The following is a 26,295-nucleotide window of genomic DNA, read 5'->3' as shown; positions in this document are numbered from 1 at the left end:
GAAATCTCATAAGCGCGGAATGAAAGGGGACACCGTGAATGTGCGGCGGAGTGTCCGGGTGAAAACCAAGGTACCTTGGATGCCCCCTGGAAAGTCATCTGCCCGGCATGTGGGATGCAAGTGGGAGGTAGGCTCATTCTCGTTCAGGCTTTTCTTCTCGGACTGGTCAGGGTCTAGCAGGCCTCAAACCGGTATGGTTCAGAATCAGCCGTAGCCCTTAGAGACACCCCAGCAGGCCCCGTTTACTAAACCCCGAAAGTATGTGAGTCTTCTGCAGTCCTCCCAACACAGTGAGGTGGCAGGTCCTGCTGTCCCTGTGCACAGATGAGGAAACCGAAGCCCGGGGAGGCGCAGTCTCAGGGAAAGCAGCAGGACTGGAATCAGGACTCGGAGCGTCTTATTCTAGAGGCTGCACTCTTGGCCTCTAGTTTGTATGTGAGGATCCCCATGTCTTTTTCCACATAACTGTGACAGTGTCTGAAGCGTAACAAAAAAATACACATCTACACACCAGAATGTACCTATCCAAGAAAGCATTGCCACTTTGAGGTGGTCGCCATGAGAGACCACGCACATATTCCACAGGTGTCATCAAAGCCACTTTTGGAACCATCTCCTGGGCCATAACTGCCTTCAGCATTAGTTGTCAAGATGCCAAGAGAGGTGTCATCTTTTTTTTGGCCACGCCTCAGCACGTTTTGCTTGTCCATCCATCCACTTAGTTCACGCAGCATCGGTTTATTGAGATTTGTGCCAGACGCTGCTGGCACTGGGGTTACAGCTGCAAACCGGCAGGCGTGCCCTCCCGCTGGTTACATTCTAGTCACTCGCAATGAAAAAACTTAATGATGAGACATGTTTTAGACAGAGATCTCATTTACAGGACAAGTAAAGGACTTGAGGCTACTTTAAGATGCTAATGCCTGATCTAGTGTGAAAAATTGTGTCTTTCTGATAGCTTATTACTTTTAAAATTAGAAATAAAAAACTAAGAGTAATTACTCTGAAGTTTACAGTCACATTTCATGGTTTTGACTCCCTGATTTACCAATTTGTCCCTAAGAGGCAAAGGGAGTATGGGGTATTCTGGGGACTATATAAGAAGTATTCTTATATAGTATAAGAAAGATTGGAATTCAAATGATCTCTTAACTTTTTTTACTTAACATTTTTTAACAATTTAGGGATCTTACTAATAACCAGTGGAATGTAAATGAAAAACAACTATATTTTAAAAACAAAAACAACAGGCTATTTTAATTGGAAAAAAAAGTTGAAAAGATTACAAATATCTTGTAAGACATACGGGGTGTCAACAGATCATTTTAGACGGTTTTGTGGGGATCGTGAAACCGATTCAACTGTTCGGAGGCAGCTTGGCAGCATCTACGTAAACAGTGATTCTACAGTTTTACACTTAGGAAGTTATCCTTAAACAGTCATAGAGTGCAGGGATCTGTGTATAAAGACGTTTGCTATAGCACTGTAACAGAAAGATTGACAGCAACCTAAGTGTCTATCGGGAGGGTGTTGGTTAAATTATGTTCCATCCATGCCACCATTATAGAGATTGAGGTGGATACTTACACGTGATAATGAGTCACAGACACACAGCATGTAGAGTTCTGTCCAATTTGCAGAAAAAGCATGTTTCCATGTGTGTGTGGATATGTTTGTACATGTATAAAGTTTTCTGGGAGGATACAAGAAGTGGTAAGCAGTCATTACCTCCGGAATGTGGGAGGCTTACTGATTTATTTATTTATTTTATATGGCCTGCTTGAATTTCTTTATAATAAGCATACTACATTTTATAATTTAAAATGCTTTTCAAAACAGCAAAAAGACTTGGCAGTTTTCAAAGTATACAAGAAAGTTACGCCTCTATGGAGTTGACTTTCTGTTGATATGGGTTGCTAGGAGCTGTGGTCTCCTCTGGAAAGTTCAATGTCCCTTCCAGTCCTAGGGCCGCAGAATCCTGGAAATGGAAGGACCCAGAAAGGTGACTTGTCATCTCTCAAACAGTAGCTGTCTTTTTATGCTACTTGGGCCAGTCCTTTTCCACTTTATTGTCGGCCATGGACAGAGAAAAGCCCCTAGCAGGAGGAAGTTTGCGGTGGAGCTGGACGTGGACCGCAGAAGCTGCTGCGTGCACGTGGGGATTTTTGTTTGCTTTTCTGAAACCCCTTCTGATACATAAAGATTAGCTTTGGGAGAAAGTCTAGATTTTTTCTCTACCCTATTATTAAATAAAGTGACCTATTTTTATTATGGAAAGTTGGAAGAAAATACAGAAAAATAGATAATCACCTATAATTTTTCTAATCTGTCTGCTATCAAATTTCAAAAACTTTCTGTTGAAAAGTGCAGGAAAGACGCATTAGCAATGTATTACTTGATGAATTTTTACAAAGTATCTGCATAATTATCGCGCAGCTCAAGAAACATCACCAGCTTCCCCATAATCTCCCCTCTGGCCCTGTCCTTGTCACTGCTGCTCCTCAAGGATAATCGTGGTCCCGAAACTAATATGTTGGCACTTTTACTATCACTTTTTCCTATGTAGTTTTTTCTTTCTTTTTTTTTTTTACTCATAATTGTACTGTCTCTATATTTATTCCTGTCATCCTTTTGAATATTAAAAATAACCTTTTTCTTATAAAAAAATGCATAGTCATTGTTGAAAAAATTAGAAAAGACAAATCAGTACAAGGAAGAAAGTAAAAAAACCTGTAATCCACCGCCCTGAGAAGACCCATGTCACGTGTAGGTAGGTGCAAGCCTTCCTGATCTTTTCTCACGAACAGACTCGTTCTTTTCATTTTGTAACAATAGGATCATCCTTTACTTACTGTAGAACATTTTTATTGACATATTTTGACTATATTTCCATTACGCGTTATTTTTTAAGGCAGTGTTCCATTGTGTGTATGTTTTTATTATTTTGCATTCAACTAATTACTTTATCATTCATTTAACTATATCCTTGTCCCTTGACTTTAAATAGCATTCACATTCTTAGATAGTCCTGATAAATCCCTAGAAATAGAATTGCTGGGACCAAAAGCACATGAATTTTTTGAGTCATACCCCACGAGTCCTGCTTGTTGGACATGATAGTTATTCTCGAACACTTCTTTTCATTGCTGATGGCCATCTTCTTTCCCTGGAAATTGTCATAGAGGGTCACCACCGTGGCTTAAGGGGAGCAAAGAACTGTACAAATAATGAGAAATCGCAACTATTTAATGCACCAGAGTAAATTTATAGAATGAATGAGTCAAGTTCAAGTTATCAAAATCCCATGGAAATCCTGGCCTCCAGATTAAAATATCTTCCTTTCCGAAGTCTTTCAAAAAAGCATTATACAGCTTTGAATAAACTTTTCTGGGGGGCACATGCATTTAAAAACAATTTTTATGCTTATATATTTAAATATTTTTTAGACATCATACCCTACTAAATTATTCAACATGCATTTCTAATATTTTTGTACATAACCAAATTAACAATGGTTTTCCTAAAAACTTTATTTCTTAATATCATTTGCAATCTGGTCCATATTCAGATTTCCTCACTTGTCCTTAAAAATACCTTCTACAGAAGATTGGTGTACCTTTGCAACTATCCACTCTCATGCATTCATTTTCATCTAAAAGACTTTTGACACATTTCACTTCTACCCTAGGTATATAAAAACATCTCTTGCCCCAAACTTGTCAACTTTCGGAATGACTATTTTTGCTATTTTTGTTATATCCTTTATTCGAAACTTTTCCTTGTGGCATGTTCTTCCTCCTGGGGTCCCTGTGGTTGGCCCTTCAGCAGTTTTAGCTCCTTCCTGCCTCCAGTGGACAGCCAGGTGTGGTGGAACCGGTTGCAGTTTTGCCTTATGAGTTCATGTGTTCTCCCTCCTCTACGTCAGAATCCACCTCATTGCCTGGAGATCACACCACCATCTTCAGAAAAGCTCGTCTCAGTGATGCGGTTAAGTGACCTCTCTACAGAAGATGATGATTCGGGTCACTGTAAAATGAACCGTTATGATAAGAAGATTGACAGTCTAATGAACGCTGTTGGTTGTCTCAAATCTGAGGTGAGGGGGGTAAGGGGCTAGGAAAGCTGGTTCCCTGAGGACGTGTGGGACTGCCCAGGTGGGCTCCCCAGGGGCACTTTCTTCCGGCTGTCTCTGAAGGCAGCCCAGGACTCCAGATGCGTCTGGGATCTGGGGCAACCTGGGATGCCTCACTATTGAGCACTTAGCCCCAGGCCTGGCCCTGACTTTGTCTGGTGCTCTGTACCAATAGCCTATTTTAATTAATTAATGAATTAATTATTTTTTAGGCGAAGCAACCCTCGGTTGACCTCATAGATTGCAAGGACCTTGTCAGCTTACAATCCCTTATTTTTTAAAATTTTTTATGCCTATAGCACCTGGTCTTCCTAGGTGGTCTCCCATCCAAGTACTAACCAGGCCCAACCCTGATTAGCTTCCGAGATCTGACAGGATCAGGCTTGTTCAGGGTGGCATGGCCGTAGACCTGTTTTAATTTTTTACAACGGTAAATGAACCCAGTGGTGGTATTTTCCCTATTTTGGTGATGAAGTGACTGGGACACTAGGGCTTCTGCTTTCCATTTTACACAAAAGTTTTTTTTTAAAAAAGCCCCAAAGAAGTAAAGGAAGTTTGTCTTCAGCTGCTGGGCTGTGCCTTTGGGTGGGATATGGCGGTGGGATTGGAAACCTGGAAGACCTTGGTCCCCAACTAGGAAGTTGGTGGAGCTGGCACGACATCCAGCGCTCGACGACTAATGTGGCCTGTGTCTTTAATCCTCCACCCCATACTCAGCATGTGGACCCTCCCGGAGAATCTTGGGCTGGCTGCCTGGCAACAGTCCCTTCTCTCTCCACGGCGTGTGGCACGGGGGCTTTTTGTGCTCTCTCTCCTCCTGTGGTGTGCCAGCTGAACCACGGTTTGTATCCTGGCTCTGTCCCCAACCAGCAAGCCACGCAGACTCTTCGTACTGCGTTTCATCAGTAATGAGGAAATGAGAGGAATAGTTATCTGCCCAGAATTCTTCGTGACAGTTAACTAAGATTGTACACAGAGCACCTGGTGTTTATGTCGCCCTCTCTCAGAGGTGCCCTTAGTTTGGTCAAAAGCCATGGGCCCAGTGACGTGGTAGAGAGGAACCACCGCCCTTCAGTGGCCCCTGCCTGTGTGCCCCTGCCCAGGTCAAGATGCAGAAGGGTGAGCGCCAGATGGCCAAAAGGTTCCTGGAGGAGCGGAAGGAGGAGCTGGAGGAGGTGGCCCACGAACTGGCCGAGACCGAGCACGAGAACACCGTGCTGAGGCACAACATCGAGCGCATCAAGGAGGAGAAGGACTTCACCATGTAAGGCGGCCCGCCGGGCTTCGGCTCCTCCTCAGTGACCTGATTCTCAGGGCGGGGGCGGGGCACGGGGCGCAGGGGGCGGGGAAGCCTTGCTGGGAACAGGGACAGTGAAATTGAGTACTGCAGTGCCGTGGGAGTTGGGCGGGTGCTGGGGAACGTCCCTCGTGACAGCCCCAGAGTGGGAGGCGTTTGTGGCCGAGGTGGAAGGCAGGCTGGAGTCAGGGAAGAGGGTGGCCAGAGGGTGCCACGGAGTTTGTCTGGGGCCGGCTCTTAGCAGCCTCTTCGAAGACTTTGCATCGAAGGCAGCTGGAAGCCATGGATACATTTTCAAAGGAGGAAATGGTGTGACCAGCCTTGGCTCCAGTGTGGAGAGTGGAAGGGTGGGCTCCAAAGTGGATTTGCACATGGTGGTTAGGCGGCCATGTCAGTGGCCAGGCGCAGAGGTGATACTAGTGGCTGAGAGACAAGGCTACAGGTGGCATGACGTCACCGGGTGTGGAAGCCCTGTTCCAGTGCCCAGGCGGTAGCTGTCGAGAAGGCTATTGGGCCAGCAGGCCAGCCCTCCCCCTCCCCCACCGGTCCCTGCCCAGGAGGTGCACCTCCTGGGGCATTGTGAGGCGAGCCACAGAGCTCCAGGTGGCCAGGGGCCTGAGGGCTCATAGAGCCATGTTCTCTCTGGCCCCAGGCTTCAGAAGAAACACCTCCAGCAGGAGAAGGAGTGCCTCATGTCCAAGCTGGTGGAGGCTGAAATGGATGGAGCTGCTGCTGCCAAGCAAGTCATGGCCTTGAAGGACACCATCGGAAAGCTGAAGACGGTGGGTGACAGGCAGACCACCCTGGCGCTGGGAGTGGGCCCACAGATGGGGAAGCCACAGGGGCGGGGACCTTACGCAGTCATCAGCAGACTTTGTGACATCTTCAGGCTGGGGGAGGGCACATTTAACTCCTTAGGCCCAATCCCCCACTCTCACTTCTGGGACCTGACACTCAAGGATGACCTCAGGTGGCCAGGACTTCTGAAGAGACCTCATGATGGGTCTCCTGGGATCACAGTGAGTTAAGGCATGCGTTTTGATTCCTGCAAGTATCAGCCACCTGGTGTCGTCGTCCTGCGCTAACTCCAAGAAACCTGCCTGAACTGCACTCGCCCACACTGAGCTCCCAGCCCCTTCCAGCAGATTCAGCTCCTGCCCATCCTTCCAGGCCCACCACCTCCAGGAAGCCTGCCCTCACCCCGCTGGCCCTGTCCATGGCTCTTCTTGCCTGGGCTTCCTGGCACCAGCGCATCTTAGGTCCCCCGTGTGGCCTGCCCCTGCCAGCCCCTCCCTTCTTGCCTGTGCCTGGTAAGACTGCTTGCTGTCTTCCAGGAGAAACAAATGACCTGCACGGACATCAACACCCTAACGAGGCAGAAGGAACTTCTCCTGCAGAAGTTGAGCACATTTGAGGAGACCAACCGCACCCTCCGAGACCTGCTGAGGGAACAGCACTGCAAAGAGGTGAGCTGCCGGCCCCGGCTCCACGCCTCCCACACCACATGCCGTTCCTCGTCCTCTCTGACCCTTAGTCTCTTCCTCTGTAAAAGGAGAATTGTGTTGATGTGCCAGGCACTTGGTAGAGGATGCTGTCTTAGTTGTGGAAGCAGGACCTGGTGGCACAGGAAGAACCTTGGAAGTCAGGAGAAGGGCAATGAGGAGTCAGGGAGAGGTCAGCCCCTTCCAGGGCTTGTGCAACAAAACGGGGAGACGACTAGTTCTGAGCTTTGGTAGAGTGGAAGAAAGACGAATGGCCGGCAGGCAGTCGTCGAATTGCTGGGATCACTGTTTTCTTGAAAGAGTTTGTGGAATGTATTTTATGCTAATGAATGATTCTGAAGAGACTGACAGTATGAACAGCTGTCTTCCTGTCTGGTTCAAACCAGAGGGAAACTAAGAGTCTCAAAATACCCGTGCTGACAATCGATGACATTTTTCTTAGTGTAGTGTCTTTTTTCTCCAACATTATCAACTTCTTGTTTTCATTTTGAAAGATTATTATGTAAAATAAGTAATATAACGTGGTGTACTCATTGTCTAGCTTTCCAAAGAAAATCTTGTTTACATGGTTTACATGGTTCTTGTATTTCCTTCGATGGTGACCTCATCTCCCTCCCCTCGGGTTGGGGGACTTATCTTGAATCTGATAGTTTTATCACCTACGTATGTATCTCTAAAGTAACTTTTAGTGTTTTGAGCATGTTTTCTTTCAAACGTAAATTGTATTGTTTCATGTGTAGTCTTCTGAGTTTGATTTTTTCACTCAATATTTTTATGAGACTCATCTACTTTTATCCTTGAGGCCTAAGGTGATTAATTTTCACTGCTATATCCCATTTTATGACAATACCACAACTTGTGTATGCATTCTTCTGTTGCTGGAGACCTAGTTTCATTTGTTGGCTGTTACAAGCAGTATTATTTTGAGCATTCCATACATATTATCCTGGTGGGCTTTAGAGTTTCTAGAATATAATTCCATGAATGTTACTAGTTTTGGCAAAATTCTCTTAAAATAGTTACACCAGTTTCATTTCTGGCTCAGTATTCTCAGGTGGGTGATTTTTACCTTTCTGGCCTCAGTTTTTCCATCTATAAAACATGAATGGCAGCTTCCACGTGGGGTTGTGTGAAAACTAGAGCTAATGCGTGGACGGGGGGTTTGCAGCCTGACAGGTGCTCGATGAATGGGAGGTGCCACTGCTGTTTGTCCTGGGACTGGGGCCTCAGAAACCTCTTCCTACCCAGTTTTTTCCATTTTGACTTCTTAGCATCTGTCATCCTGGAATCCTGGTTTCCAGGTCACCTCCTGCGCCTGTGGCACTTGAGGCTGCACCCCTATCTCAGTGCTTACTGGAAGGCAGTCAGTGTCATGGCAGGGACTGCTCTGCTCTGGGGTCATTTGGTTTAGGACTCAGCTCTGCCATTTCTGGCTGTGTGACCTCAGGCGATTGACCCCACTTCTCCTAGCTTCGATCTCCTCTTCTGTCAAGTGGTGCGGTGATCGTGCATGGTTCCATAGAGCGGGGAATTTGGTGAGGTCAGGTGTTAGTTTGTGTAGTGACCCCCTGGGGGCTTGGCGAGAATGGCATAATGGGCAGTGAGAGCAGCTTCAGGCTCCGGGTCCCTGGCCTAGGCCTTCATCCTATGTTCTGCCTCTTGTTGCTGGAAAAATCACAGTGCTGGCTTCTTTCCGTTCCTGGGTCTCCAGGAAACTTTGGGACCAACGATCCCTTTTCTCTTGACTTGTGAAGGGGACCTGGGGGACTGAGAGGGAAGGGGAAGGGAGCCTCCTTCTAGGAACACTTTGTTCAGGTGCCCAGGAAGAAGAATAGAGGCAGTCACAAAGACACAGTCCAATGGGAAAACGGACATGGCTGTGAGCAGGCAGTTCTGGGAAGAGTAAGTTCAAATGGCTAAGAAACATACGTAATTAGGGAATGCAGATTAAAACAGCAGGAAGCGTGCTGGGAAAGACTGGCAGCAAGCAGAGGTTGTCCTCTGCCCAGTGCTGCCGCGTCCTGCTTGAGGCCATGGGAAGTGGTGCAGGTGTGTTTCAGGGCATTTCTGCTGCCATGAATCACACACCTTCCAGCCCAGTCATCCTTCCCCCTGGCATGAACCCTAAAGAGATACTGTTCATCCCAGCAATGTCCATTGCTGCAGTTTGCAGTTGCAAAACTTGGGCCCAACCCTTTTGTCCAGGGGTTATGGGGAGAGGTTAAAAATGCAATGAAATCTTAGGGACAGAAAACAGATTAGTGGTGGCCGAGGAGAGCGGGGATGAGACCGACTGAGTAGCAGCTACCGGCTTTCCGCTGGGGTGAGGAAAGTGTTTCAGAACTAGGTATCGGTGCTGACTGCACAATTCTGCGACTGTAGTATATGCCACTGAATTTTACACTTTTTAAAAAATGGTTAAAATGGCAAAGTTTGTTATAAATATTTATCACAATTTAAAAAAATTAATAATGTAATGTATCAGAAACCACTGAATTGTATATTTTACTTATTTTTAAAACTTATTTATTTATTTGGTGAGGCAACCCTTGTTTGACCTCACAGATTGCAGGGACCTTGTCAGCTTACAATCCCTTATTTTTTATTTTTATGCCTACAGCACCTGGTCTTCCTAAGTGGTCTCCCATCCAAGTACTACAAATTTATTTAAATTTTTTTTTTTTAGTGACATTGGTGAACAAAATCCAGTGTTTCAGGTGTACATTTTAATAGTAAGGCATATGTATATTGCATTGTATGTTCCCCTCTGAATTTTACATTTTATATGAATGACTTGTATCTGAATTTATATCTCAAAGCTGTTTTTTAAAAAACAAGTTGTACTGAACATGCGTGATCCCATCTGATCTCGGAAGCTAAGCAGGATCAGGCCTGGTTCGTACTTGGAATGGGAGACCACCTAGGAAGACCAGGTGCTTTAGGCGTAAAAAATAAAAAAATAAGAGATCGTAAGCTGACAAGGTCCTTGCAATCTGTGAGATCAACCAAGGGTTGTCTCGCCTAAAAAATAAACAAGTAAATAAACAAAAATTAAAAATCAAGTTGTAGCATAAAAGTACATAAATATATTTTGGTAAAATTAGACATTAAACCATTTCTTATTTACTGTGAGAATACTCTCCAGTGGCACTTGCGACTGCAGCGTTGACCCCGAGATAACTGGCAGATTACAGTCTTAACCTTACCCCCCAAGTTTGCCACGGAATATCTTGCTTTTATTATTACTTTCACATCGCTCTAGTATTTCGATAGTCTTTGGAAACAAGTCACATAATTCTATTTATAGCATTCTGTTTTTAGTAGCAGTATTTCCATTCACAAAATATAATAATTTTGATTGCTGAATGTGTCAAATCCTAGAAAACGTAGCATTCCTACACGTGCTGTTAACATCATTCTCAAACAGTCGTTAGCCGAAGATTCATTTGGTGAATGATTTATGTATACATTTCTGTCACATTAGGATTAGAGACAAATTCTGTTTAGAAATAACTCCAAAAACAGTTTTTATATTTTATTTTCACATAGAAAACCAGATTTTCTTCAGCCTCAAAGAGTGTATTTATGTAAACTTAAATTAATGCTGGCAGCAAGTTGCCCTTTTTTTTCTAAATGGGAAATGGGTAATCCCTTCCCACCCCTCACCCCCAAAAGATAATATTTCTCTACGTGTTACTATATATAATTACATAGAGGAAGGATGGACAGGACACTCAGCAAACTCATAGAAGTAGGAAGCAGGTGAGAGGAGGACTTTAGCTCTATTGCTGTTCACTAAATATTTTATAATGAGAATGTAGTTTATTCTATAATTAGACATATAATTCTAGAAAAGGAAAAGAATCGATAGGATGTAGCCGTCCGGGTTTACTGCTTAGCGACTCGGCTCCCCTTTTGCCTTCCCGCGCAGGATTCGGAAAGGCTGATGGAGCAACAAGGAACGCTGCTAAAACGGCTGGCGGAGGCGGACTCCGAGAAAGCGGTACGTGGCGGGGGACACAGCCGGCGGGGCCGGACGCGGACAGGAGGGCCGGAGCCCCGCTCCGACGTGCCTTCGGGTCTGAGTCTCATGATTTATAAAACGGGCTGACGTCCCCTGTCCTACCCGCTCCGCTGGGCTTGTCTGGTTGATCACTTGAACCCCCAAGCCGGACACCCATCCGAGGGATGGTGATGATTGATGATGATGGACTTATAAATCATCCGAGTCTGTCACCCGGATTTCCTTATTTGTATAATGGATTAAAAGCCATCAAAAGGCACAGACTTTAGGACTCAACGATTCCAATTCTAGGAATCCCTCCCAAGGCGGCATGTTCCGAAGTCTGTTCCGTGGAACCCTAAGTTCCTCAAGATGTTAATGGGTGCAAGAAACAAAAGCGGGGAGTGATCCATGGCCAGATAAAATTGGGAAACTACCGGCTGGCCTGAATAAAAAGTTCAACAGGTTTCTAAACTCTAGGAGCTTTCAGAGCCGTCGATGTCTTAGTGCTTACTGTGAGTCTCAGAGAGAAGACGGAGGCCACGTTCCCCAAGGTTTGGCCCGCGGCCCTCACTGCCTCGCCGAACATCTCTGAGAAATTCAGCAGTAACGGTGATGGCGCCCAAACCTGCATTCCCAGCTCCAGAGGCCTGGCAAATTATGATGCATCAGTACATTGAAACTTTAACTGCTCTTTCTAAAGACCTAGAAGATTCCATCACATTATGTTATAGGAGTTTAGGTTATGGAACAAAATAAGCATGTAACTTCTTAGTGTATTACCAGCTTATCTCTGGGTGGGGGGTTGTGGGGCTTCTTTAATGTATTTTTGGTGTGTTTTTCAGTGTTCTACACAATTAACATTATTTTAAATTACAAAATAAATTCACGTTTATTGAAAATATTTAATACAGATGTTAGGTGCTTCCCGCCAGGGTCTTTGTGACATGGGCCAATGTATTTGGTGGCTAGGCACTCACAGGAGTCTCTCCTGTCTGGGCTGGACCTTCTTGTCCTTCCCAAGGAGCTTACAACAATGTGTGTTCTCCCCAGCGCCTGCTGTTACTACTGCAAGACAAGGACAAAGAGTTGGAAGAGCTCCTCCAGGAAATACAGTGTGAGAAGGTACCATCCCTGACAGTTGTTCCTTGGGTGGAGTGCATTCTGGAATTGGAGACCCAGGTTCAAATCCTGGCTCTGTCATTTTCTCCATCTCTCCAAAGGCTCAAGCAAAGACAGCATCCGAACTCTCCAAGTCTATGGAATCTATGCGTGGGCATTTGCAGGCACAACTTCGGTGCAAAGAGGCAGAGAACAGTCGCCTCTGTATGCAGATCAAGGTACCTGCTGGCTCCCCAGGTGGGGAAGGAGGGGGCAGGGGCCTGGCAGGCCAAGGGTAGTTGCCTAACAGGTTATCACATTCAGGAAGGCTTTTCCCCAAAGTATTATGGGGTACTTGCTGCCAAAGACCTTGTGCTTCAGAGAGACCCGGGGACGAGGGCAAGAGCAGGAGGCCTTGGTACTCTCCTCGGCAGTGACTGCGTTAGGTTCCGCGAGCCAATCACTTCATCCCTTAGGCCCTCAGTTCTCCTGCTACCCATGGGGAGGGGATGGTCTCAAATGCTGCTTGCATCTGTGAACCAGGGACTCTGAGGTCATGGCTCTGTTGAGTGACCACTATGCTTGGAGTTCAAGGAAGGATCCAGAAGAGTTCTAACACTGAGACCTGATGGGTTCAGTGCTCCAGAGAGGCGCCGTGGGGAGCCGGGAGGGGCCTTGGTTTCCGGTCCGTGTAAGACCCGTTCTCTCCCCTACTTCTTGTTTTCACTGGTCCCCTTTTTTCCCTCTCTTCCCTTGACTTTCTGCCTTGCCTTCCCCCGGCCTTTCTTGTCTTGTCTCTCTCCTCCCTCTCTCCCCACCTTTGTCCCTTTCCTCCCATCTGCTTCCTGGCCCTCCCCTCCCAGAACCTGGAGCGCAGTGGGAACCAACACAAGGTAGAAGTGGAGGCCATCATGGAGCAGCTAAAGGAATTGAAGCAAAAGGGAGACCGAGACAAAGAGTCCTTGAAGAAGGCCATCCGAGCCCAGAAGGAGCGAGCTGAGAAGAGCGAGGAGTATGCTGAGCAGCTGCACGTGCAACTTGCTGACAAGGTAGCAGGCCTTCCCTGAGGAGGCTGCTCAGAGGTGGACGTGGGAGGTGCACAGGCGGGGAGCGGATGACGGGTGGCTGAACGCAGGTGGTTTGGGTGGGCGGTGGCGGAAAAGCTGGGTAGAGGTGGCCTGGTGGGTAAACGGAGGGAAGATGGCAGTGGAGTGGGTTAGCGAGCTGGTAGGATGGATGGCTGGGTGGAGGGGGGAGGGTAATGGGTATAAAGGTGATGATGGGGTTGGGTTGCTGGCTGGAGGTGACTGGAGGGTATGTAGGACGATTCAAGCACGTCAGTGTTGTGGGTAGGGTCATATAGTTTAGGAAGGATTTGCACACAGGGTGCATGTGAAACCTGGAAATCTAGAAGCAACAGCTGGCCTCCCACTGTCACTCTCGGTGCTCTCTAGAGAGGGACTTGCAGGAGTGAGGTTTAAGTAATCAGGTGAGGGGTCACCCAGGGTGACCCAGCCCTCAGCTCCCTCGGTCTCAGCGCTGACACCAGGCTGACAGGCCTGTTGTTCCATGTCCCCAGGATCTTTATGTTGCGGAAGCTTTATCCACTCTGGAGTCATGGAGGAGCCGCTACAACCAAGTTGTGAAAGACAAGGGGGACCTCGAGCTGGAAATTATTGTCCTGAATGAGTACGTCTCTGTGAGGAGAGGGCGCATGGGGCGACTGGGGGAAGGGGGTGTGCAGGTGGAAGGAGCCTGGCGACCTGTGACAGGTCAGTCACGTCCCTCACATGGCTGCCATCTGGTCTCCTCCAGTCAGGAGCTGCACTGGACAGAGACGTGGGCAGCCCTGTGGTGTGCTTTCTGGTTGGACCCTGGGTCCTGGCTCCAGCCCCTGTCCTGGGGTCCTACCACCCCAGCAGACAATGTAAGGGAGGGGCTGGCCCTGCTTGACTCCAGCTCCTGGGCCCAATCTGGGCCTAATCTGCACAGAATATGAAATGGGCCCAGACAGGCACTCCGGTCTCCTTGTTCCTACTCTTGGGCATGGGCTGGCTGATGATCCATCCCTGCGTCTGCTGCTTGCCAGCCAGTCAGCAGGGCGGAGGTATGGCCTGGGAGTACAGTACAAAAGTGACTTCACTGTCTGCTTTACAGCGACTGTTGAGACATTCTCAGTGTCAGCTATATTCATGTGTTCATTCGTATAAAAGTATTTATTGAGCATCTACTACATACCAGGCTCTGTGCTGGCCTGTAGAGTTACAACCAATGCGTTCTCCGCCCTCACGGAGGCAACCCAGTACTCAAGTAGAGGAGGTGGGGCTACAAAGACCTGGACTCCCTGGGCTAAGGGTCACAGGGGACTAACTTAGATTCCAGGTCAGGTAAGTCTTTCCTCAGGAAGTGTCTTTCGCTGTGTTTAACCCAGTTTAACAAACATATCCTGAAACCTGCTATGTGCCGGGCCCTGTGCCACGTGCCACTCTCAGAAATTCTCTAATGGGGAAAAAACAGGTAATTCAGGTAGAAGGACGTGCGGTACAGATGAGAGGGATCGGGCAGAGACGCCCTGAGGAGGGCAGTCCGAACTGGGCTTTTCAGGGTGAGCAGGCGTTTGCCAGGTGAAACAACGTGATGTGTTCGCTTGGGCCTTGTCAGCGCTCAGTAAATACGCGCTGACCGAACCCCAGTTCATCGATCCTGAGCACGAACTGTGGAGAGGTTCCGTACTGGATCCACGGTCAAGATCATGGGCACTCACAGGTGCTGTCTATGTTCTTCTGAGGCCTCGGTCTCTGTTCTCGGCTCACAGCCCTGCTCAGTGACGGGGGGGAGGGGGCACGCAAGGGCAGGTGCGCAGCTGGCTGCTGAGTTGGCGTCTTTCCTTTCATCCCATATAGAGTCATTGCAGTTCCCACCTGAGCTAGTTGAGTGTTCACACACGTGAACAAGCCGATCGTGTCCTCTGCCCTTACCTGGAGACAGCCCTGGTGTGATACGTGCCAGGGGCAGAGGGGTCCCTGGGGTGTTCTCGACCACCCAGCCTGGCGTCCTGTCCTAACTTCAAGATCTGATTGGCTGAGAGATCCAGGGGGTGCTGCGGGGAGGTGGGACGGGGTGGAGGCTCTGGTCATTGTCTTCGGCAAGTGTCTTGGCCTCATGGGAAGATCAGAATGGAGAAGCCTTGGAGAGGGTGGTATGGGAGACAGTCTTAAAGTAGGATACTTGGAGTGCCACAGGCAGCGGTGCCAGGGCAGGACAATGCAGCCGCTTCTCGGGGTGGAGACTGGGAAGCAGGCAGGGTGCCAAGGCGGGGGACATGATCTCCCACTCCCCTCAAAGACCCACGCTCCTCAGAACTGTGTGTAATTGATTCTCCCTGTCTGCTTTCACTTTGTGACCTTCCAGCCGAGTGACAGATCTTGTAAACCAACAACAAACCTTGGAGGAAAAGATGCGGGAAGACCGGGACAGCCTTGTGGAGAGACTGCACCGGCAGACGGCCGAGTATTCCGCATTCAAGCTGGAGAACGAGAGGCTGAAGGTCTGTAGTGAGGCGCGGGGCTGGGACAGTTGGGACGGCAGAGAGGCCAGGCCGATGGCTGGGCCTTCCTGCTCGGGCCCCAGAGATGACCACGAGGGTCTTCGGAGGGCTTGGAGGGCGCAGCACGATTAAGGAGGAGGGCTCTGGAGTCAGGATGGCCCGGACCCAAGCCCCGGCTCCGCCTCTTACTAGCCGCGGGACTCGGGTGAGGCAGCTCCTCCTACGCTGCCGCTGCAGTTTCCTTAGTGGGAGGAGATGGGGTTCTCGTGAGAATGGGGCGATGCGTGTGAAATGCCTGACGTGACGCAATCAGACCTGACTGTGAGGTTAGCACTGCTCCCCTAGGGACGGCCGGACTCCTTTACGCGTGTCACCTCTCCCCTTACTGTCCCAGGAACGTGATTGTTCTCTACTTTATAGATAAAGGAAACAGGCTTAAAGAAAGGTCATTCTTGCTAATTTTGCGCTTGGAAGTGTTGGAGTTGGGGTTTGAACCTGGGTCTGACTCCGGAGCTCTAGTCCTTAACCACTCGCTCTACACTCCTAGCACGACAGGGTCGAGAGGCACCTGCAGGGAGGTTGACGTTTCAGAGCCAGGTTTTATCTGGTTTTCAGCTGATCAAGGCAGTAACATCTTTTACTGATATTGTTAAGTAAGACTGATTTTAAGGATGTACAGTGTACAAAAAAGTTTATGAAATGAACACAATTTGTCTTCCAGTCAACCTTATTACTACTAGCATCCTGGTGAGGATGGTTGCAAATATCCCCTACAGAGGTGACCGTTATCCTGCTTTGTATCATCACAAGATTATTTTGCCTGTTTTTGAACTTAGTGCCTAGCTTTTACTTAGCATTGTTTGTGAAAGTTACCATGTTGTGTATGGCAGTTTATTCATTCTCAATGTCATATATATATCCATTCTATATATTCTATACATCTCGATGCCAGAATATATCCATCCATTCTACTTGGGCTGTCAAGCATCCTTGTGCATCTCTTGGTGCCCATATTTGGTATATTTTTACAGGTTATATACCTTGAAGTCAAGTTGCCAGGTCATCGGTGTGCATACGTTTGGCTTTGGTAGATGTTTCCAGACAGCAAAGTAGTTGTATAAATTTACACTCCCATTGGGGGGGCACGTGAGAATTAACAGTTGCTCCACGTCTCCTCATCAGCACTTGGCACGGTCAGCCTTTTTCGTTGTAGCCACTCTAGTAGTATCTCCTTCGTTGTAGTGTGAATTAAAGACAGATTTAAGTCCAAAGTAGTAGGAGGTTTAATTACAGGATGGTTTGTCTATGTAGTGTAATGTAGTATGGCCACTCAGTGATGTTTGTAGAATTGTATTTTCGTAGATATTATAATTATAAAGGTGAAATCTGCTCCAAGTAAAAATTTAAAACATTACAAAAATGTGATATAGAGGTGAAGGTCTGTATTAACTGTGGATGTGTATTTTTCAAGTTTTTCCCCTAATACTAACATTTAAACACATACACACCGATTCATCCCTCCATTATTCTGCAGCTTGTTTTCCTCATCAGCCATATTTCTTAGATGACTTTTTAGGTCAGTTTTTTTTTTTTTAAGCTTTATCTTTTAAATGACTATTATTGTAATGAGATATCTGACTTAGTTTTTGTTATATTTGATTTTTTAAGCAGCGCTGTATTTTTTTTAGAATTTTATTATTAATTTCAAGTATATAGTACATTGGTTAAACATTTAGGTAGTTTGTGAAATGATGCCCCTGATTACTCTGTCACCCCTCTGGCTCTACACACAGCCATTTCAGTACTGCTGACTGCATTCCCTGTGCCGTGCTCCCCATCCCCGTGACCATCTCTCAACGACTAATTTGTACTTCTTTAACCCTTCACCCCTTTCTCCCAGTCCTTCCCTCTGGTCATCACCAGATTGTCCTCTGTGGTTGCGAGTCTGTTTTCGATTGGTTTGTTTTTTTTGCTCCTTAGATTCCACATGTAAGCGAAATCATAGGGTATTTAGTTTTCTCTGTCTGACTTATTTTGCTCAGCATAATAACCTCTGGGTTCATCCATGTCATTGCAAATAGTAGGATTTCATTTTTTATGGCTGAGTAATATTCCATTGACTATATGAACCATAATTTCTTTATCCAGTCTTCTGTTGATGGGCATTTAGGTGCTTCCATATCTTGGCTGTTGTGAATAGCGCTGCCATAAACATAAGGAAGCATAGATCTTTATGAATTATTGTTTTGGTTTTCTTTGGATAAATACTCAGAAGTACAATTACTGGGACCTCCACACTGTTTTCTGAGGAACCTCCAGACTGTTTTCCATAGCGGCTATATCAATTTGCATCCCACCAACAGTGTATGAGGGTCCCCTTTTCTCCACATGCTCCCTAACACTGTTGTTCTTTGATTTATTGATGAGAGCCATTCTGACAGGTATGAAGTGATAGCTCATTGTGGATTTAATTTGCCTTTCTCTGACGATTAGTGGACCTTGAGCATCTTTTCATATTTTTATTGACCATCTGTATTTCCTCTTTGGAGAAGTATCTATTTGGGTCTTCTCATTTTTAAATTAGATTGTTGGGTTTTTTTGTTTGAGTTGTATGAGCTCTTTATATATTTGGGATGTTAACCCTTTATCAGATATATCATAAGCAAATACCTTCTCTCATTCAGTAGGTTGTCTTTTTTGTTCATGGTTTCCTTTGCTGTGCAAAAATTTTTAGTTTGATGTAGTCCTGTTTGTTTATTTTTTCTTGTTTCCCTTGCCCAAGGAGATATATCCGAAAAATTACTAGTAGTAATATCAGAGAGATTACCACCTATGTTTTCTTCTAGAAGTTTTATGGTTTCAGGGCTTACATTTAAGTCTTTAATCCATTTCAAGTCTATTGTTGCATACGGTGTAAGGAGGTGGTCCAGTTTAATTTTTTTGTATGTATCTAATTTTTCCAACACCATTTATTGAAGAGACAGTCTTTACCCTATTGTATACTCTTGCCTCCTTTGTCATATATTGAGTGTATGGACGTGGATTTATTTCTGGGCGCTCTGTTCTGTTCCACTGATCAATGTATCTGTTTTTATGCCAGGACCATGCTGTTTTGATTACTGTATCCTTATAGTATAACTTGGATATCTAACTTATCTTTGTCCCATCTGCTAAGGTGAACATTTTGGTTGTAAGACATTTCTTGACCTCAGAAGTAGTTCTTAACATAATTGTTAATTGAAAACATTTCAGTTGCAGGGAAGTTCAGTATAATTCCATTCTTGTTGAGAAAATGAAAAATCACTACACAGCTGTCATGTAGCCATAACCAAAGTTATCTTGCATCACAATTCATTTTTCTTGGTCTTATCTCCATTTTCTTTAAGGATTACTATTGTTTTTGTAATAAGAACAAGGAAACAGAAACGTCCCTCATTTGCGTCTGTATTCACTTGAGTTGGTCATGCAAGGTGTCTTGCCCAGGGGTCCCTCTGAGGAAAACTGATGAGAGTTTGAGTAGGTGGGGCTTCCACTTGCTGGCCCCTGGGAATAGGAACCACGAGTGGGATGACCACCTGCTCTGGAACCTTCTTGTCTACTCACGAGCCACCCCTTCTAGGCTAGTTTCGCTCCGATGGAGGACAAACTCAATCAGGCGCACCTCGAGGTCCAGCAGCTGAAGGCGTCGGTTAAGAACTATGAGGGGATGATTGACAACTATAAGAGTCAGGTAGGCCTGCACGCTGGAAGACGAACCACTAGGGAAGGGTTGGGTGCGGAAGGTGATTTTCACCAAACTGGGCTCCGCCCAAGATGAGCCAGTGCTTTGGTGGTCCCCAGGTGATGAAGACCAGATTGGAGGCAGATGAAGTGGCTGCCCAGCTGGAACGCTGTGACAAAGAGAACAAGATCCTTAAAGATGAGATGAACAAAGAGATTGAAGCGGTACTGCTCCCCTTCTGTGCTTTCTTCCCCTGCCCGAGTTCATGTCTGTTAGTCTGTCCGTCTTGTTTGCCTTTGCCCTCCCTGCTGTGGACGAGGATTAACGAATCTCCCCTTCGCGGGGCTGGTCCGCTCCGGCACGTGCGTGCTCTCCCCTTTCTCATCTCCACCATCTTGGGCTTTTTCTTTATCCCTTTTCCTCCTGGTTTTCGTCTTTCTTCAGTTTCCTTTCTCTGCTGCTTCATTCTTCTATAGACAGCTTTGCTAGTCTTCTAGAAGCAAAGGGATTATCTTAATAGTAACCTTGGAGACAGGGTGAGTCCAAGCTCAGGCACTGACTTGTGGCATAACCCTGGGCAAGTCACAGAGCCTCTCTAGTCCTTAGACCCCTTGTTAATACAAGGGGACACTGGATAGTTATTAGCTTTCTCCCGACCTAGAGTATTGTTACTGCCTTCCTAGGGGCTTGGGAGTTAAGCTTTAATCTTGGCTCTACCAGTTTCTAGCTGAGTGACCTTGGGCAAATGAGCCTTTGATCCTTCGTGTCCTTATGTAGGGACAAAGCACCTGCTTTAGGGGTCGTCGTATGGATTAAATGAGTAAATCAGAGGCTTTAGTACAATGCCTGGATCCTGGTGTTGTTATCCAATAACTAAAGGTGGCAGGTTAGGGCGAAGTGTTCCCCCGGAGAACAGTGGACACCCTCGGTGGCCTTCGGGAGGGCAGGCCGTGCTTGTACCTGTAGGTCTTGCAGGATCCTCTTCTGGGGCCTGAAGGCAGCCCCGTCCCACTCCAAAGCACTCTGCCCGGCCCTTTCGGCATCTGGGCCCTTCCCAATGGCGGGACTTTCTGCCCCACTCCAGGCACGTAGGCAGTTCCAGTCCCAGCTGGCTGACCTGCAGCAGCTTCCTGACATCCTCAAGATCACGGAGGCTAAGTTGGCAGAGTGTCAAGACCAGCTGCAAGGATATGAGAGGAAGAACATCGACCTCACAGCCATCATATCAGACCTGCGCAGCCGGGTAAGGGACTGGCAGAAAGGGTCCCACGAACTGGCCCGAGGGGTCCGCTTACCAAGATGACCTGCACGCCCCCCAAGGGAGGACTACTTCCTTTTTCTTGGCTGCTGTTTCTGAAAGGAGTGAGCTATCATCAGTGCTGTGAAATAAAAGTCTGGTGTGCCAAATGCCTCGTGTTTGCACAAAGTGATTGTAGTTTTAGGAGCCGTCACTCGACTGAAGTAGTTGGGCCCTCCTGCTGCCCCGCCCCCGAGTGCTCCAAGTCTCGCCGCCCTCCGCCCTTCACTGCTCTGCCGCTGCCCTCGGCTGTGCCCCCACGGACTGCAGCCCACGCGTGTTCTTTCCTTCCATTGTTCTCTTGCTTCTGCTGCCTTCCCTGCTCTTAACAGATCCGTGGCCTGAGATTCTGTCCTGAAAGAGGGCTCCCTTTCTCTAGAAGCAGCCTGCCTCTGGGTTCCTGGAACCATGCCTGTGGAGCCTAAGAAAGGATATGCCTCTCATCTGTGGTGTGACCTCGGGCAAGGCCCCTCTCCTGACCTGCTTCCTTGTAATCATAATAAAAGTAGCTGCCATTTGTGAGCACATACCCTGTGCTCCACCATTCTCTCATTGATTTCTAGGAACTTTCTGAGGTATATTATTTTCCCCGTTTTACAGAAAGCAGCCTAGGACAGAGAGGGGAGAAGTAATTTCCTGAGGTCACAGAGCTAATTCTCAGTCAGCAGGGATTGGAACCCAGCCAGCCAGCTTTGTCAGATTCCCAAGCCCACGTGCTCAGTACTCTTTTAAGTGACCTGCCTTCCCTCGAACTGAGCATTTTCTTTCAAGCCCACATAATCTGAGGCTCGTGCATAAATCAGCCCTCCGGATAACTTCTCAAACTTGCCAGCCTGAGAGAATTCGCAGATTCCCTGATGTCTTGCCTGCACTTGGCCCCAGTTCAGGGGAGAATGACATCAGCAGCACTGACAACGTTGTTGGTAGAGCTCCCTGCTGTGTCGTGTCGGCCTGCCATGCTCCTGCCTTCTCATGTCCGCCCTGGACCTCACTGAGTGGCCTCTCCCGAGCAAGAAAGCGTCATCACGGTTCTTCAGGATCAAACCCAGCCTCTCTCGGTGCAGGAAAGCCTTCGGTCTTGGGAGCTGGGCCTAACCTGTCCCTGCTCTCCTCTCTCCTCCAGGTTGTGCGTTGAGACTTGGATGCCTGCTGAGGGCAGTGTGCCTCTTACCTGGGTGTGGATGACAGGTCACAGGGAGAAGGGAGGGCTGGACCGGGAAGTCCTTTGTTAAACCAGTCTGTTCCTGTCATTTTAGATCGAACATCAGGGCGACAAGCTGGAGATGGCGAGAGAGAAACACCAGGCTTCCCAGAAGGAAAATAAACAGCTGAGTCTGAAGGTGGATGAACTGGAGAGGTTAGAGGCACTTGGTCCCATCTCTGTCCTCTTCCTAGGACCTGAGACTTTCAGCCACTTAGCTGCTTTGGGCTTAGTGTGCGGAAGTGTTTGAGGGACTCGAGGCCCTGGAAGGTACTAGGCAGACCTCAGAGGAAAAGCTGCTTCCATTGCAGTGGTAAGCATTGTGGGAGAGAGGAAGGTCTCTGGCCGGGGGGGCCTCCGGATCGGTGCGATCAAGGTCAGACCCTCCACAGGCACCGCTTATCAGTCACGCTTCATTCAAGCGAACCAGAAGGGCCAGGAAGCTACAGTGGGGGACATTTCTCCCCCATTCTGCTCTGTGTTCCCCAAAACCATTCTGATTCTTACTACTTATGGACTGTTGGAGGCAGAGGTGAGGACTACACCTTTTGGAATCAGAAGCCCTGGCCTTGTGGCCCATCATTTAATCCTTCTGAGCCTCTGTGTATTCCATCTTGAGAAAGGGGTCAAGGTAGGGAACCAATCTAGCTCATGGGGTTATTGTGAGTCTTTGATGAGATCATTTTCAAAGGGCTTAGCACATCACCTGGCATACAAAACTGTACAGTACAATTAGTGTGTAGTTGGTATTAAATATGAGAAAACTGTGCGCGAGGAGAGGTTAAGTGACTTGCCCAAAGTCACACAGCTGGTACCTGGCAAAGCCGCAACTTAGCCCACTGTCTTCCTCTAGAGCTTTTAACATCTGTAGAATGAGGGCTGGAGCCTTCTTTTCAGACCTGGAAGGCCTAGGGTCCTGCAAGGCCGCAGCTGCTCGTGCAGCCTGCAGGTAGGGACTTGAGCCAGGTGGTCTCCTGGGCTCCACCTCTGCTCCGCTCTGCTGGCCTTGGAGGCGCAGCTGGACTCAGCAGGACTAGCAGAGCAGCTTAAACTGGAACACAGAAATAGTTGAGGGCATGGGTTTTGGTGACAGACCCGCCAGCTGTGCTGACATTGGGCCAATGGCTTCACGTCTCTGAGGCTGAGTTTCTTCATCTGTAAAGGGGGGATAATGCTGGAACCCACCTTCCCAAGCTGCCAGTTGCCGTATCACATGTGATGACAAGCACACTTCGCACAGTCTATGCCTGCTTTTCCCACTCTTCATCCAGCTCTCCAACCAGCCGCTCCCGTCACAGTTCCTTGCCGCCCGGCTGATCAGCAGACTTCTTTGGTTTATTCCTGTGGCTCCCTGGAGATTCTTGGCGTGATGAGAGCCCCAGTCCAGGGGTGGCTGGCAGCCCCCTGGCCAGGTGGAACAGGACAAGCAGGGGTATGAGCAGGATCTGACTGTGTGCTTTCACCTAGGAAACTGGAGGCGACCAGTGCCCAGAATATCGAGTTCCTGCAAGTGATTGCCAAGAGGGAGGAGGCAATCCACCAGTCCCAGCTGCGGCTGGAGGAGAAAACACGAGAATGTGGGACCCTGGCGAGGCAGTTGGAGAACGCCATTGAAGATGCTAGAAGGCAGGTCAGTCTCAGTTCCATTACTAATAAGCTCTGTGACCTTGGGCAATCACCTGACCTCTGTGAGCCTATCTTCTCATCTGAAAAATGGGTTTAGGTAGTATCTTCCTTACGAATTTACCATAAGGACCAAAGGAACAATATGGTAAAGGATCTGGCACTTTACTCATGATTGCTCATTTAATTGCCACCTGCATGGGACTTGGACAGCTTTGCCACATCTTAAGGTGACGACTTGCAGGGTGGTGGGAAGGGGCAGGTGAAGCTGGCCGTTGAGGTTGCCCCCATAGTTAGCCCCCGCCCCGAGGCTCCAAAGACCTCTCCATGGCAATGTGCAAGTGCTGATGGGGAGACCAGATAGTGGGCGTGGCCCAGCCCTCTCCTCGCCAGGTGTTCCCCATGTCAGGTAAGCCAGCTCCACCTCTGTACCTTCTGGGCAGGTGGAACAAACCAAGGAGCACGCAGTCTCCAAGGAGCGAGCGGCCCAGAACAAAATCCTGGACCTTGAGACCCAGCTGAGCAGGACCAAAACTGAACTCAACCAACTGCGGCGGAGCCGAGACGACGTGAGCTGGGCTGGAGGACGGGAGGGAAGAGGAGGGAGAGGATTGAGATTCTGGCTTCCTGGGGCCTGCAGGGCCAGGTGTTTCGTTGTTTTTATGAACACGACATGATTAGATTTTTCTCTAATCGTTTTCTCATCTCTGAAGTATATCCCAAGCTTTGTTAAGATATCATTTATATACCATAAAATCCAACCATTTAAATTACACAAGTCAATATATATTCACAGAGTTGTATATTCTGTGAATATAGTATATTCACCACCATCTAAGTTGAGAATATTTTCAGAAAGAGACCCTGAAAGAGACCCATTAGCAGCCACTCCCCACTCCCCTTCCCATCAGCCCCTGGCAACCACTAATAAAGTCTCTGCCTCACCATGAACCTGTCTGTTTTGACGTCTCACACACGTGCCCCGCGCTCCTTCTCCTCTCAGGCTGACCGTCGCTACCAGAGCCGGCTCCAGGACCTGAAGGATCGCCTGGAGCAGTCGGAGAGCACCAACCGCAGCATGCAGAACTACGTCCAGTTCCTCAAGTCATCCTATGCCAACGTGTTTGGGGACAGTCCTTACACTACCTACCTGACCAGCTCTCCCATCCGCTCCAGATCGCCTCCAGCCTGAGGCCGCAGGTCTTGGTCTTGGGCTGGAAGCCCCGGATTGCTGTCCTGAGAACTGAGGAGTTGAGTTGCCAAGCCCTACCTGGAATGCCTGTTGGTTTTCCTCTCTCTTCCAGTGACGAAGTGTATTCAGGATCTTGTCCTTAGCTACTGGCTCCATGAAAGTCCCTAAAGCAGGAGGGGATGAAGGAGCAGGAAGCACTTAGTTCACTCCTCTCTGATAGAATTGCCTGAGGGAAGTTTCTTATTACGTTGCCAGGCCTTAAGTCTACCATTATTAGGGTCCCACATTTTCACTCACCATGACTTGGCTCATTCCTGTCCCGGGAGACTGTTGGGACTGGACTTTTCCCTCCAGTCCCCTTACAACCCTCTTTTTTTAGGACCTTCTTTCTTCGGTTTCCTCGAGCCTGAACCAGCAGGAGCTGTGAGCCAGAGGTCCTCACTGCCCCTCCTGGGCTGTGAGCATGTTCGCTTTCTCTTTCCCTTATTTCATGGGTATGGTGTTTTCCCCGAAGCTCCTTTCCCGAGCCCAGTGGAAACCTCTCATACCCGAGTCCTTTAGGCCACTTGCCCCCATGCACTTCACAGATGACACTCAAGGGCTCCTGTCCAGTTGGCCTTTTAAAAGTGTAATCCCAAGCTCATTGATTTTTGTTTCTCGTTGCCAGGTTTGTATCTATGGAATGCATTTATTTCGGAAATATTTGTATTGTTTTACAAAAAGCTTTTATAATCAATATTTAAGACTCCTTTGGATGATTTCCTTTACCCACCCCATCCTCCTTCTAAAAATGATTAAGTAAAATGCTGCAGGAGAGCCAGTAAACACTTTTAAAATACTTGGTGCATGGAACATTAGTCTTCTGATTTCATTTTGGCCCAGATTGGTTCTTTCTCCTTTGTGTGCTTTCACGTTATAACCCTGAGATGCCTGGAGGCCTTGCTGTTTTTGGGGGAAGATCACTTTAACTGTTATGAGGATGATGCAATGTGCATATGTTATTATTTTTAAAACATTAATTGGTTTCCGAATGATAAGGTTATTGGCTATTTTTTTTCTCTTCCTATTTTCCTGTATTTAAAAGAACAACAAATTCTTTAGAGAACAAATTTGATACTGCGCCAAACTCTAACCTTTTCATTCTAGCTGGTACTGGCCTTCTGGGTGATCCAGTCTAGTCTTCTCTCAGCCACTCCAACCCAAGTCCACACCACCAGAGAATCCCCTTGTCCTCAAAGGTAATGGGCCCCACGCAGACGTCTGGATTTCACAAGAAAACTTCCTTCCCTCCCAAATTTTGTAGTGTTCAGCTTTCATTTTGCCAAGGAAGTTCTGAAAAAGCAACTACCAGCTGCCATTGCCGCAGAACCAAGCCTGTTTTCACACCCTTAACATAAATGGACTTGAATTTACAATGTGTGAAAGACCGTCCCAAGAAAAGACAGTTGACAAATTTACACCAACGTGCATACACATTTCTATAACACTACTGTCAAACCTCAGCGCAGGGCACTGGTATTTATACTGCTGGTGTGGGAAACACCTCAGAGTCCATTTTTGGGACTTTCCCAACAACGTTTTTCTTTGTCCAGAGAGTTTGTAAAAAAAAATCCGAAAAATGAAAAATGTTTATATTGCTTCAAACTGTAGAGAGACGCCTTCCTACCTCAAACCAATCT

The 26,295-nt window shown here is 47.5% G+C and overlaps 1 protein-coding gene and 1 pseudogene across 11 annotated transcripts in view; one reads left to right on the top strand and one right to left on the bottom strand.

Annotated features, from left to right (window-relative positions):
* Positions 1 to 25,468, top strand: part of ODF2 (outer dense fiber of sperm tails 2) — a 29,745-nt gene extending 4,277 nt beyond the window's left edge. For 3 of the 11 annotated variants that reach the window (XM_036239025.1, XM_036239022.1, XM_016126400.2), the window contains 18 exons: positions 2 to 127; positions 3,926 to 4,096; positions 5,236 to 5,396; positions 6,082 to 6,211; positions 6,764 to 6,895; positions 10,863 to 10,934; positions 11,988 to 12,059; positions 12,158 to 12,274; positions 12,899 to 13,084; positions 13,615 to 13,724; positions 15,447 to 15,582; positions 19,202 to 19,312; positions 19,423 to 19,527; positions 20,388 to 20,546; positions 21,857 to 21,957; positions 23,269 to 23,431; positions 23,868 to 23,993; positions 24,428 to 25,468. In XM_036239025.1, coding sequence (XP_036094918.1) covers positions 2 to 127; positions 3,926 to 4,096; positions 5,236 to 5,396; positions 6,082 to 6,211; positions 6,764 to 6,895; positions 10,863 to 10,934; positions 11,988 to 12,059; positions 12,158 to 12,274; positions 12,899 to 13,084; positions 13,615 to 13,724; positions 15,447 to 15,582; positions 19,202 to 19,312; positions 19,423 to 19,527; positions 20,388 to 20,546; positions 21,857 to 21,957; positions 23,269 to 23,431; positions 23,868 to 23,993; positions 24,428 to 24,616 — 2,367 coding nt within the window. In that variant the 3' untranslated portion in view covers positions 24,617 to 25,468. Of the gene's footprint in view, position 1; positions 128 to 3,925; positions 4,097 to 5,235; positions 5,397 to 6,081; positions 6,212 to 6,763; positions 6,896 to 10,862; positions 10,935 to 11,987; positions 12,060 to 12,157; positions 12,275 to 12,898; positions 13,085 to 13,614; positions 13,725 to 15,446; positions 15,583 to 19,201; positions 19,313 to 19,422; positions 19,528 to 20,387; positions 20,711 to 21,856; positions 21,958 to 23,268; positions 23,432 to 23,867; positions 23,994 to 24,427 lie in introns of those variants that run through there. The other 8 variants (XM_016126392.2, XM_016126349.2, XM_036239024.1 and 5 more) reach the window with 5 other exon arrangements.
* On the bottom strand, positions 4,423 to 4,541 carry LOC118600638 (annotated as a pseudogene).
* Positions 25,469 to 26,295: the final 827 nt, after the last annotated feature.

Source organism: Rousettus aegyptiacus, unplaced genomic scaffold, assembly GCF_014176215.1.
Source record: "Rousettus aegyptiacus isolate mRouAeg1 unplaced genomic scaffold, mRouAeg1.p scaffold_m13_p_3, whole genome shotgun sequence".
NCBI classification, from domain to species: domain Eukaryota; kingdom Metazoa; phylum Chordata; class Mammalia; order Chiroptera; family Pteropodidae; genus Rousettus; species Rousettus aegyptiacus.
This window is presented reverse-complemented; position numbering and strand designations above follow the sequence as displayed.